The 12,529-nt window shown below is 52.4% G+C and overlaps 1 protein-coding gene and 1 long non-coding RNA gene across 3 annotated transcripts in view; one reads left to right on the forward strand and one right to left on the reverse strand.

The window, feature by feature from the left end:
• Positions 1-522: 522 nt before the first annotated feature.
• Positions 523-12,356, reverse strand: LOC101434321 (cytochrome P450 2B11-like). Its single transcript, XM_004479912.5, has 9 exons — positions 12,141-12,356; positions 10,200-10,362; positions 9,906-10,055; positions 8,176-8,336; positions 6,516-6,692; positions 6,115-6,256; positions 4,402-4,589; positions 4,094-4,235; positions 523-1,632 (listed from the first exon to the last, which is right to left on the reverse strand). The coding sequence occupies exons 1-9, from the start codon at positions 12,309-12,311 to the stop codon at positions 1,451-1,453; spliced, it is 1,476 nt and encodes a 491-aa protein (XP_004479969.2). The 5' UTR covers positions 12,312-12,356; the 3' UTR covers positions 523-1,450.
• The window catches only part of LOC105744839 (uncharacterized), a 106,745-nt gene continuing 105,281 nt past the window's right edge, over positions 11,066-12,529 (forward strand). Inside the window, exons 1-2 of one of the 2 annotated variants that reach the window (XR_011646359.1) lie at positions 11,173-11,725; positions 11,891-11,970. This is a non-coding gene — a long non-coding RNA (uncharacterized lncRNA). Of the gene's footprint in view, positions 11,971-12,529 lie in introns of both variants that reach the window. The other variant, XR_011646360.1, reaches the window with a different exon arrangement.

Below are 12,529 nucleotides of genomic sequence, written 5' to 3' on the forward strand. Positions count from 1 at the left end.
CATAGAAGGATGAAGCAGGTGAGAGAGGGTGAAGGAGGAGGGAGGATCCTGTGGTGTGCAACGTGGATGCACCTCGGAAATCACGCTAAGTGAAAGAAACCAGGCACAAAAGAGCACATATAGTCCCTTAAATGAAACATCTCAAAACAGGGAAACCCATAGAGGCAAAAAGCCAGCTGGTGGTTGTCAGGACCTGGAGCAAGGAGAAATGGGGGGTGACTTAACCAGTATGGGTTGTTACTGTTTTTTTTTAATATATGTTTTTAATAATGTTTCTTTTTAACACCCCGCCCCCTTGTGGTTTGCTTGTTGTCTGTTCTCTGTGTCCTTTTCCTGCTCGCTTCTGTGTTTTCACTTGTCTCCCTTTTTGGTTGCGTCACCTTGCCGAGTCAGCTCTCCGCGACACTTGCGGGCCGGCGGCTCTCCGCAGTGTGTGGGCCAGCCTGCCTTCACAAGGAGGCCCCGGGACATGAACCCAGGGCCTCCCATATGGTAGATGGGAGCCGCAGCCACTTACTTCCCTTTATTATATATTTCAAATTTATTTTTAAAAGACACATAGATTACACAAAATGTTACATTAAAAAAATATAAGGAATTCCCATATGCCCCACCCCCACACACACCCCCTTTTCCCACATCAACAACTTCTTTCATTAGTGTGGTAGGTGTGGAGTTTTATTTGGGGTTGATAAAAATGTTTTGGGACTAGGTAGAGCTAGTGGTTGCACGACACTGTGAATGTGTTAAATGCTTCTGAATTATACACTTTCAAACATTTAATTTTGTTCTGTGAATTTCAACGCATTAAAAAAAAAAGTAAAAAGAAGCTGTGTGAAGAGTTTGGGTTCTAGAGTCAGTCAGAGTGTAAATCCTGCTTCTCCACTCACTAGTAATGAGACCTTGGTAATGAATGCCCCTGCCCGGCCTCTGTTTTACTCATCTGTAAAATGAGCGTGATCGTTGTGCCCACCACACAGGAAGGAGGATTCGAGTGGGAGCATGTATGCAGAGCCCTTTGGCACAGCTCTGGAGCAGAAGGAGTTGAAAAGTGAGGGTTGCGGTTGCTCTGTGCAAGGGGCGACATCACTCAGCATGAATTGTGGCCTGGGAAGCAAAACTGTAGAGAGACCCTGAGCCATATTTCCCCTCTTAGGCCCCAGTTTCTTTATCTACACCAAGGAAGGTGTTGGCCTGTGTTTGAGGTTGTTTCTAAATTCTGGAATTCTATTTCCAAGGGAAACGAAATGACCTCCTAGAATCTAAAAGCTGCGGCATGATGAAAGGAGGTGAGATTGCAGAAAGGAGGTGGCAACCAAGGAGGGGAAAGGATATGGCTTATAGCAGACCTCTCAGAAGCAGGAAGACTTGGAGGAATCAGGGGCCATTCTCTACAGAAGTGGAGACACTGGATGATGCTGGAAGCCTTGGGCCCCTTTCCTTGTCCTTCTCAGTGGGGCACGAAGCGGATCTGGTACACTGGGGGCACTTTGCCCACACCACACTCCCGGGGCGTGAGGTCGATGTCCTCAGGGGCCACAGGGGAGGCCAGAGAGAAGTTCTGGAGGATGGTGGTGAAGAAGAGGAACAATTCGCTGCGGGCAATGCCTTCGCCAAGACAGATGCGCTTCCCTGCAGACAGAGGAGGGAGGATCACCAAGGTGGGTGCGGGGCAGGTGCACCTTTTATACGGAATCCATCACCCTGTCACATCCCAAAGCCCCAACACCTGTATCCATTGCCACAGGTTTGCATGGACTTGGCTTTTAACCGGCAGTTTGCAGTGGGCTTTGAGGGGGTTCCTGAACCCTCCGAAACTGGGTGCAAATCTTTGGGTGGGTGTTCCACGTACATTTCCCAGGAAAGAATTTGTAGTTTCTATTAGTTTCCCAAGGGGGCCAGTGGCCCCCAGAGTGTAAAGAACCACTTCCGCTGGATGTGTGTGGATGTGTTGTGTGTGTGTCTCCCTGTGTAGAGGTGTGAGTTTGCTTCTGATTTAGCACCTAAGGTGCTAATCTGTGGAAGATGGTTCTACCTCATAGGGCTGTGCTGAGGTGAAAGGAGCAAATATTTGTGAAAAGTCTTAGAACAGGGCGAGGGTCCTATAAAGGCCCCTATAGGTGTAGCTTTCTGCTGGTCTCGGGCTTGTGGGCGTGTGTCCCCGGTGCTTTGCGTGTGCGCCTATCTTCTTGTCTTGGCCTGAGAATTCTGGGGAAAAAACCAACTTGTACATAAATCTGTGACTGGGGGTGACGCCCATGGAAACAGGACCCATAGCTTGCAAGGGGCTCTCAGAAGTGGAAGGAACTGCCAGTAGGTTCTAAACCGCAGACCTGGAGAGACGTGAGCACAAAGGGCGTCTGGAAATGAGACAGAGCCCTGCCCTGTGCTTCCGTGGTTCTTAATTTGCCAACTGAAGACCTTCTCAGAGCCATTTCAAGGATGGGTTTTCAGGAATTTCTGAGGCCTTTCAAGTTGGTACCTGCATGGAAGTTTCTGGAAGGGGGTTCACATCTTTTTGACAGATCCTTCGAAAAGTTAGGAGTCTAGAAGTCCTCAGGGCCCGTCTCTAAGGCTGGGTCTTCTTCTGTGACTGGTTCTGTGAACCTGCTCTCCCTGGATCAGCGAACGCCTCGGATGGCCCAGCATGCTCTCCCCATCTTGGAGGCTGTCCATTTGGCCGCCCTCTGGCATCCCTGCTTAGGTCTCTGATCCTCTCTCTCCCCATCTCTCAATTTCAGCTCCCTGTAAAAGGCCTCTTGTCTCATTCACTCTGTTTCTTTTTCTCTACTTATGTCGCTTTTGATCTCTTCTTCTTTCTCTCTTCTCTGTCCTTCTCTCCCATCTCTTCCCTCTTTCCTCCTCCTCCTCTCTCTTTCTACACTCGCCTCTCTCTCTCATTCTGCACCTCCCTGTCTCTTGTCTCACATGCACTGTCCTTTCCTAGCTGTCTCTGTCCGCCCTCACCTCGCCTCGCCCTGCGGTTCTCTGTGCGTGCCTCTTTGCTCTCTTTTCTCACTCTCCATATCCCTCTCTCCCTGGTCTGTCTGTCTCTATTCTTATTTCTCTACTCCTGTTTCTCTCTCAACTTAGGATAGGACTGTTGAGTGGAGAGCTCGGCCTCACCCCACCAGCCCACACGTACCCCAACGCTCACTGAATAGGAAATGAGAGAGGGCCCCTTCGCCCCGGGCGGGGCCAGGGCCCTGGGTCACTGTTGTCTCTGATGAAACTCAAGACTGGGGATTTGCTTCTCAGGGGTCTTCCTTTCTCCCACAGTTGAGGACTCTGGACTTTGGGGTTTTCTCCAGATGGGGCCAAAAAGTGGAGAATGGAGACAGAACCAAGCCAGAGAAGTAAAGCCCCCAGCCCCCGGCAGCCTGAGAGTGAGCCCAAACTCCTCCACCTTCAAAGCCCTGATCTCTTGCACCCCTCCCACTTATCCCCGCTGTGGTCCGCACTCCAAGCTGAAGGACATTCTGTCTCCTCCTCCAGGCTTCAGCCTTGCTGATCCCTCTGCCTAGAAGGCCCTTTCCAGAGGCTGTTTGACACTTGCCCCTGAGGTCTTTCTTGGAAGCCAGTTCCTCACATAAGCCTTTCCTCCCTGTCCCCCCGAGATTAGTCCGTACCTCCCGTTGGGTGCTCCTAAAGTCACCGTCCCTGCACTTTGCACAGTTACGACTAATTATAATAATAGTAACGATCGCCTCTGACGAGCACTTACCTTTTGCCAGACATTTCTAAGCTCTTCGCGGGTATTAATTCACTTAATTAAATAATTAGTTGGTGGCTCTGCTGAATGCCCATCACCCCTGCGGGGCTGTGTCTCTCCGTGACTTGTCTGACACATTCACTTCAGCCCCCACCAGAGCACTGGGCTGCGAGTAGTGCTCCACAGATATTTTTTTAGTAGGAAATACCCTGAGGTTGAGAGAGGTTAAAATACTTGCCCAAGGCCCAGGCGAGAGTTCTAGTGAAGAGCGAATGGGACAACCCGGACAAAGCAACCGGCACATACCAAGTGCTTGGACAAGAGGATGGGTGGATGGGTGTGCCCTCTGGTGCCGGGGAAGGGGCTGTGAGCCCAGCTTACCTATGGAGAAGGGGATGAAAGCTTCATTCTTCTTCAGTGCCCCGTTGGCATCCAGGAAGTGTTCAGGGTGGAAGGCATCCGGTTTTTCAAAGTACCGTGAGTCGTGGAGGGCAGAGCTCAGGATGGGGAACACTTCAGTGCCCTGGGGGAGGGCCACAAGAAAGAGATCAAATGATAGACCCCCACCCCCACTCCCCCCAAACACACACAAACCAAGGGGACCCTACGGCAAAACCAACAGAAGGGGGGCTGGGGCCCAGGAGGACCCGGGACGCGCGCCCAGGGATGTGGGACCTGGCTGATCTCACCTTGGGGATGATGTACCCTCGGAAGTGAGTGTCTTTGGTGACCACGTGGGGCACGCTCATGGGGAGGAGGTCTGCGAATCTCTGAATCTCGTGGATGACTGCGTCCGTGTACGGCATTTTGGCTCGGTCATCGAGGGCTGGAGCGCGATGTGGGCCAATCACCCGCTCGATCTCCTTGTGGACTTTCTCTGCACCGAGAGGAGGACCAGTGAACTCAGTCAGGAGGGGCAGGGCCTTCTGAGGGCCAGTGAACCAGGAAAAGACCTATCGTCAGAGGTCAGACCACCGACGTCCCTCAGAGCAGCTAGGGCAGTGGCAGAGGGGAAACAAGGATTCTCACCCTGGAAATCTAAGGAATGTTCTGGATTCTCTCCCCACGTGCACACACACACGGGCTACAGTTTTGCCTACTATTTCAGATTAAGAACTCCAGGCTATGAACTTTAGATTTAGAGGTAACTCATGTTTGACTTTCCCTTGTGAGTAAAACACTCCCAAGGATTCAAGATTATCTGTAGAATAGCTTCAAATTTTGCCAAAATGTTCCCTCTAAGATGAGGAGGATATAAACTAATATTGCATGTGTGTTTAATGTAAGGCACTGGGCCAGGTTCTCAGGAATATCACAGTGGAATAGGCCAATAGATTAATTCATAAACAACTGGATAAATAAGTGAATACATCAATCAATCAATCAACCAATGGATAAGTAATGAATGGAAAGACTGATGAATGAACAAATCAATGAATGGATTATGTATTCATGTATCAACTGGTAGATGGATCAATGAATGAATATTATTAATAAATGATCCACAGACAAATAAGTTGATGAACACAATGAGATGAATAAATATGTGGCTACATGATAGAGGACTAAATAAATGAATAAATTAGTGAATGAATGGGTAAATAAAAGAACGGATGAATGAATGCTGGATGAGTAAATCCATGAATTCATGAACAAGTAAATGAGTGAATTATTAAATGAATAACTGAAAGAATGGATGGATACATGAACAGATGGATGGAGGAGGAATTGAGAGAATGATTGAAGGATTAAGGAATAAAACCTCCACTGAATGGACCGGGAGAGAGTGTAAACTACAATGTAAACTCTAATCCATGTTGTGTAGCAGTGCTCCAAAATATATTCATCAAATGCAGTGAATGTGCCACACTGATGAAAGAGGTTGTTGATGTGGGAGGAGTGGGGGTATATGGGAACCTCTTATATTTTTAATGTAACATTTTGGGTGATCTATTTATCTTTAAAAAAAAAGATAATACTAAAAAAAGAAAAAAAAAGGAATAAAACCTAATTCATAGGTGGATGGATGAACGAATGAGCCAGTGAATCAACGACAAATTGTGCATTGTATCACTGTTACAAAGAATCAACAGGTGAATCAAAGGGTAGATCCTTGAGTGAATCATACATGAAGTATGTAGTGATTGTAAAAATTGATTAAAAGATGGATCGATCTTTGCACGGTGGGGGAAGACAACGGGATACAGAGCAACAGATTCTTCATTCGTCCATCCAATCAACAGGACTGGCCAAAGCCTGTTGGACGAGTCCAAAGCCTGCAGTGGCGGGGTGTCACACAGGCCTGGACCTCCTCTCTCACCCTCAGAGACCCCTAGCCCACTTCTGCAGCCCGAAAGGCGATCAGACGATCCCTCTCCAGTGGGCTGTCTGGGTCCGCCCACCTGTGACATGGGGGTACTTGAGCATGAGCAGGAAGCCGTAGCGGAGTGTGGTGCTGGTGGTCTCTGTGCCCGCGAAGAAGAGCGAGAGCCCGGTGAGGATGAGGTTGCGGTGGTGGAACTCGCTGCTGGGGTTGGACTTCTCCTGGTGCGCAGGGCCAGGGCCGCGTCAGGCAGGCGGCCGCGGGCCCACCACGTCCCTGCCGCCGCCGCGCGCCCGGCTGGGGCCCCTTTTCTCCCGGGGCTAGGTTTTTGTCCCTTGCCCCGTTTTTCCTCTCCGACCGCGCCTCCCCACGCCCCCGCCTGTCTCCCCCTTTCCTTCTCAGGCTCCCCCCTCCTTTTCCTTCCTCTCCCTCCCGCATCTCCTCCTCCCCTGCCCTCCCTTCCCCTCTCCCAGACCCCACTTTGTCCATGCGGAGCAGGTAGGTGTCGATCACGTCCCGCGGGGCGTTGGGGTCCAGGGTCTGGCGGTGTTCCTCCACCTTTTTGCCGATGAAGACGTTCATTTCCTGCAGCATTTGGTAGATTTGCCGGTGGGTGCCGGGGAAGTACTTCAAGAAGCCTGAGAAGAGCTCGAACACCTGGGGGAGGAGGGGCTTTGAGGTCCCCGCGGGAGGCCGCGGGTCCCTGGGGGCGCAGCGCCCTGAGCGCTCCTGCTCGGGGAGGGGCGGGGCGGGGGGCGGGGGCCCCTCCGCCTGACTCTCTCCATCTCTCCCATCCTGTCTCTTCTCTTTGATCCCGGTTCTTTGCGCCTGGGGTCCGTCTCTGTCTCTTTCTGTCCTTCTCTCTCGTTTTCTCTCTCCTTCGCAACGTCTGTGCACCTGTTCTTTTATCCGCCTGAGCCCCCCACTCTGTGCCTCTGCCTCTCCTCCCATCCCATAGGCTCGTGTGTTCCTCTTGCTGCATCTTCCTCCCTCATCCTGGCTTCTCTCTGTCTCAGTGCCACGACCCTGACTCCGCCCTTTCCTCTACCTCAGTTTCTTGTCGTCTCTCTGTGCCTCCAGCTCACAGGTAGGATCTGCTCCTTCTAGACTTCTCTCCCCTCCTCTCTACATCATTCTTCTGTGTCAGACACGAATGGAATGATACCTATGGGACATGAGCCTGCCCACGACTTGGAATTATTTATTTATTCTGGAGAATTTTCTATTACTTTGGCTGACGATAAATGTAATACCTAGCTTGTTACAAATCATTTTTAGTGTAGAAACATATAGAATAAGATATAAAAAGTCCTCCTTAATCCCTCCTTCTACAAATAACCCTCGTTAGCTGATGGGTGGGTCTCCTCCCAGACTTTTCCCTCTCTGTGGAACAGAACCTTGAAATCACCTGCTGTGCTTGCCAAGAGCACTTGCTCTGACCCAGACTTCCTGGGCCAGAATCCCCATGGGAAGCCCTGGGAATGTGTGCAGAGGGCAGTCCTCTATGTGAATCAGGCATCCGGCCCTGGTTGAAAGCTATGCCTGATGTTATACCATTTGATTTTTTCAATTTAACTTACAGTGGGAGTGTTCCCAGGTGAGCCAATAAAGAGAAACTTTATAATTTTGTTTTTTTTTTTAAAGATGAGCCTAATGATTTATAATCTGGGAGCATTAAAAAAAGAGAGAGAGAAGGAGAAATGGAAAGAATAAAGAAATGTGGATTCTTATGTGTATGTTTCCCTGAGTTTCTTCAGGTGAAGGGCTTTGCCCACTGCAGATTCAGAGGAAGAAGGGGTCAGAAAAGGAGAGACCCCGAAAGTCCACGTCTCTATCTCTCTCTCTCCTTTGTCTCTCAGGCTCTCTCTAGCGCTCCTCTTCTTTTTCTCGCTTTCTATCTTCCCTCTGTCTCCCAAGTCGTCGTCATCGTTGTCTCCTCTCCCTCTGCCTGTTTCTGCCCCCCACAGCCCCCTCTCACCTGGCCTCTTGCCTGTGGCCAGCCTCCCTCTCTGGGGGTCTTAGCCTCCCTGTCTCTCTGTATTGACCCGGCCCTTCTGCCAGCCCTAAGCTGCATTGCTGGGCCCTGAAAGCAGCCCTTTCCTTTCCCCTGCCCTGGATGTTCGCCCCATGTCCAGCTGACCTGGCTGGAGAAGGAGCTGATGAGTGCGAAGGACTGGTAGAATATGTCCAGCAGCCGCAGGAACTCTGGGTCTTTGTAGGCAAAGCGTTCTCCAAAGAGAATGGAGCAGATGATGTTGGCGGTGATGGCGTGGAAGAAGAAGGTGGGGTCCAGGAGAGCTCCTAGGGGGAGGAGGCAAGTCAGGGGACGGCCCAGAGGGCCTGGGAACATGCAGCTGCCGCCCTGCCTCGGGTGGCTGTCCTCCGTCACTCAGGCATGATAAAGAGGACAGTGACACTAACAGCCAACCCTCACTGGCTCTTACTATGTGCCAGGCCCTCTTCTAAGGACTTCACCTATTATTTTATTTAACCCTCACCTCATCCTGTAAGGTGTGGTTCTATTATAATCCCCACATCCAAATGAGCAAACAGAGAGGTGAAGCCATTTGACCAAAGCTACACAGCTACTAATGGCTGGGGCCAGGTCTGAGACTGGGCAGCTGTTGCGCTGGGTGACCTTCACCCTATGACGCCTCCTGGCGCTCAGCTCTGACTCGGTGAACAAGCCAGTCCCAGGGCGGGAGATGGGGCCCGGCAAGTGTTCTGTCGTTCGCTTGTGCAAATCCAAAGGCTCTCCTCTCTCTGTCCCATGTCACTCCAGCCTCACCTCTCCTCTCCACCTCTAGGGCTCTCTAGTCTTCCTGAAACCGTTCCGCATTTCTTTGTCGATGCCAATACCCTCCAGACTCTGCCCAGCCCAGCTGGAGGGAGGACGGGCTGGGCGCCCACGGGCGTCGCATCGATGCGGCCTCTCTCTCCAGGTCTCACCATGCCACCTTCCCTCGTCGCTCAGCAGACCTCTCCCAGGGCCCTGTCTGTCACTCGATTTCTCTGCCTCAGTTTCCCTCTGCCTTTTTTCCCTTTGGCCTCTCTGAGTCTCTTCCACTATCTCTCTGTCTCTGCATTTCTTTCTCTCTCTCTTTGTCTTGGGTCCCAAATTCTCGGTCTGTGTCATGCTGCTTGTTTCCCATCTTTCTGCCTTTGCCTGTCTGCCCGTCCCTCCCCACTGCTCCCTTGATCTCGGCTTCCCCTCTCTGGTCTCTGCCTCTCGCTTACCTTCCTGACCTCTATGTTTATGCTTCACAATCTCTTGAGACCTTCTGCTAAGGGAGATGGCAAAGACCTGGCACAAAGGAGGTGGAGGTGATAACCAAGGACCTGGTCACCTGTTTGTCCAGCTCAACACTCAAGCTCTGGAGAATCCACAGATGACTAACAGCAGACCCTGGTGACCCATCAGCTGTGCCAGGCCTCTTTGCTCACTGTTGAGTCATCTGCATCTCACCCAAGGGAAGCAGAACAGCTTGTTCTTTGCACAATGTCTGCACTTTCGACTGCTGTTCCCTTTTTTCTATATAAATCCCGTTGTTGCCTTTGAGAGAATTAACCCATGCATTGGTTTCCCTCCAGTATAAGAAGGCTGCACGTTAATAGCGAAGTATCTTTCACTGGTTATTCATGGACACTCTTCACCCTGCCCCATCTCCCCGCCTTTGTGTTTCTCACCTACCCCCTCTGTCCAGCTCACTTTCCCTATGTCCCTGTCTCTATCAGGTGGCCTCTGTGTCCCTGTCTTTATCTCTGTGGCTTCTTCTCTACCCACTGTACGTCTCTCTACTGCTCTGCCCTGCACATCTCTGTGCCTCATGGAGTTTCTTTCCTTCCCCTCTCTCTGTCTCTGGGGCTCACCCTGGGATTCCCGCAGCGCCTCCACCAGACACTGAGCCTCCTCCTGGATCCGCTCCTCCACAGTCCGCTTTCCCATCCCGAAGTCCCTCATGGTGGCCAGAGAGAATCTCCGAAGGGCCTTCCAGCGCTCACCATTGGCGAAGACCACCCCTGGGGGGCAGGAAAGGCGGGGGGTGCAGAGGAGGTTGGAAGGGGATTCTGGGTCCCTCTCCACCCCTCTCCTCCCTTCCCAGACTGACTCTCCCCGATTCCGCCCTCCACCCTGCCCACCCACCGTTCCCTTGTGGTCCTCACCATAGCCCTGGAAGACTGGGTCAACGACGGCAATTGGCCCCCGGCCGGAGAAGTCCTCAGCTTGGTCCACCAGGGCCTCCCGTATGGTGTCTGTCCCACACAGCATGACCACAGGCCTTGGCCCCAGGTACACCGTGAATACGGTCCCATATTTCTCTTGCATCTGCCAAGCATGCCCATGCACAGGGTTGCCCATTAGTCATTATGCACCTCTTGACCATACCGATAGTAAAGCCGTTAGACCTTACAGGTTAGTAATTATCCACTGCCCTTTTCCCCAGGCTGCCCTGCCCAGGACCCTAGAGCAAACAGGTTAACCCTTGGCCCAGCCAGGGTCTGATGTGATGGGTTGGTGCCCCAAGCAGTACCGATGGTTAAGTACTTCTCATATCACCCTTCCCTTACCCTTGAGTCTGGCCAGGTCCCCCTGGCCTCTCAACTAAAGACTCAACCTTCTGGTCACCAAGTTTGAACCTGCTATCTGCCTCCTGACCACCTGCCCAGAGATCTACCCTGAGAATCCACTCTGTAGATGTGAAAGAAAGCGATGGGCCTCTAATGGTTATCCTGAAATCTGAAAAATCAGAATATCAGGATAGCCACTTGGGGAACTGAAGCTGAACATATGCGAACTCTGTGGCCTAGCAATTTCCCTCCCGGCACCTATGTTCACCAAAAAGTAAAGGATTGTCATAGAGGCCTTATTAATAAAATGCTCATTGGGAAACAGATGTGGCTCAACCAATTGGACTCCCATCTACCATATAGGAGGTCCAGGGTTCGACGCCCTGGGCCTCCTGGGGAGGGCGAGCTGGCCCATGCAGCAAGCTGGTCCGCACAGAGTGCCAGCCCACGCTGGAATGCCACCCCTGCAGGAGTCACCCCTGCATAGGAATGCTGCCCAGCACAGGAAAGCCACCCTGCGCAGGAGTGCTGGCCAATGCCGAGGGCTGGCGCAGCAAGATGGCGCAACAAGAGACACAGAGAGAAAATAAGAAGACGTAGCAGAACAGGGAGCTGAGGTGGTGCAAGAGAGTAATCGCCTCTCTCCCACTCTGGAAGGTCCCAGGATCGGGTCCCAGAGTCACCTAATGAGAATACAAGCAGACACAGAAGAACACATAGCGAATGGACACAGAGAACAAACAACAGGGGGAATCCACGTAGGGGTATCCTCCGTGTAGGAGCCCCTCGTGTAAGGAGTGCACCCTGTAAGGAGAGCCACCCAGTGCGAAAGAAAGTGCAGCCTGCCCAGGAATGGTGCTGCACACACGGAGAGCTGACACAACAAGATGACACAACAAAAAGAAACACAGACTCCCATGCCGCTGACAACAACAGAAGCGGACAAAGAAGACACAGCAAATAGGCACAGAGAACAGACAACCGGGGTGGGGAGGGAGAAGGGGAGAGAAATGAATTAATAAATAAATCTTAAAAAAAAAAATAGAGAAACAGACGACTTAAGATGAGATCATGCGAGGCAAGCTGCGGCAGCGCCCGTGCCGGCGCGCCTGGGACTGTTGGTAAGTGCTCTCTGCCCTGGTCGGCCAACCGTCCCTTCCCTGCTGCTGCCGGTCCCTTCCTCACCGCCCTGGCACTGGCACAGGCCAGACTTTGCTCTCTGTTGTTGGCAGAGGAGAAATCTATCTGACTGGTTCTTCCTTCTCCTCCTCTTTTTCTCCTGCCAGTGGCAGACAAGCACCGGGGGACTCGGTGGCAACAGAGGGTGGCAAACGAGAGTGGAATTCTGCACCTGGCTTTACCCAAGGTCAGTGCCCACCCATCTCCAGGCAGCAGGCAGGCCTCCTGCCCCCCCCCACTCCCCAACCTCAGCTCCGGCCCCTTCTTCACCAGCCTCCTCAGCCTGGAAAGAGCCCCTCCTTCCAGTCGGGAGTCGGGGCCCAGCCCGCCCGCAGCCCCCACCCGCCAGGGGCACACCTTCAGGAAGGACCTGAGCAGACCTCTTCTGTCCATCTGCAGCAAATTCCCCAGGAAGGGCAGAGGACGGGGCCCCGGCGGGAGGCGGCCCTTGGCCTTGGGGTGGCCCCTGGCCAGGAGGAGCAGGAGGCCCGTGAGAAGAGCTAGGAGGAGCAGCGCGCTGAGCTCCATGGTCCCCACCTGGCGTCTCCCCACACCATGGCCTCGAGCACGGCCTTTTATGCCAGCCCGCCTCACCACGAGTTATGTAACTTCGTCCACTCCCCGCCTTCCCTCTCACCATTGTCCCCAAGGCAGCACTTAAAAGAGATGTGCTAGGGGACCCACACTTCCTGCTCAGGCGGCCAGGTCACCTGTGTCCCTTTACCACCTCCCTATGTGTTGGCAGA

Source organism: Dasypus novemcinctus, chromosome 18 (genome assembly GCF_030445035.2).
Source record: "Dasypus novemcinctus isolate mDasNov1 chromosome 18, mDasNov1.1.hap2, whole genome shotgun sequence".
Lineage (NCBI taxonomy): Eukaryota > Metazoa > Chordata > Mammalia > Cingulata > Dasypodidae > Dasypus > Dasypus novemcinctus.

Bases quoted from the DNA above. Each gene is read 5' to 3' on its own strand.
- LOC101434321 (XM_004479912.5), bottom strand. From the start codon at position 12,311: ATGGAGCTCAGCGCGCTGCTCCTCCTAGCTCTTCTCACGGGCCTCCTG. The intron at 6,257-6,515 runs GTGGGGTCTGGG...CCTGCGCACCAG, and splicing joins ACCTGCTCCGCATGGACAAA to GAGAAGTCCAACCCCAGCAG. The intron at 4,590-6,114 runs GTGGGCGGACCC...CTCTCGGTGCAG, and splicing joins CAAGTACCCCCATGTCACAG to AGAAAGTCCACAAGGAGATC.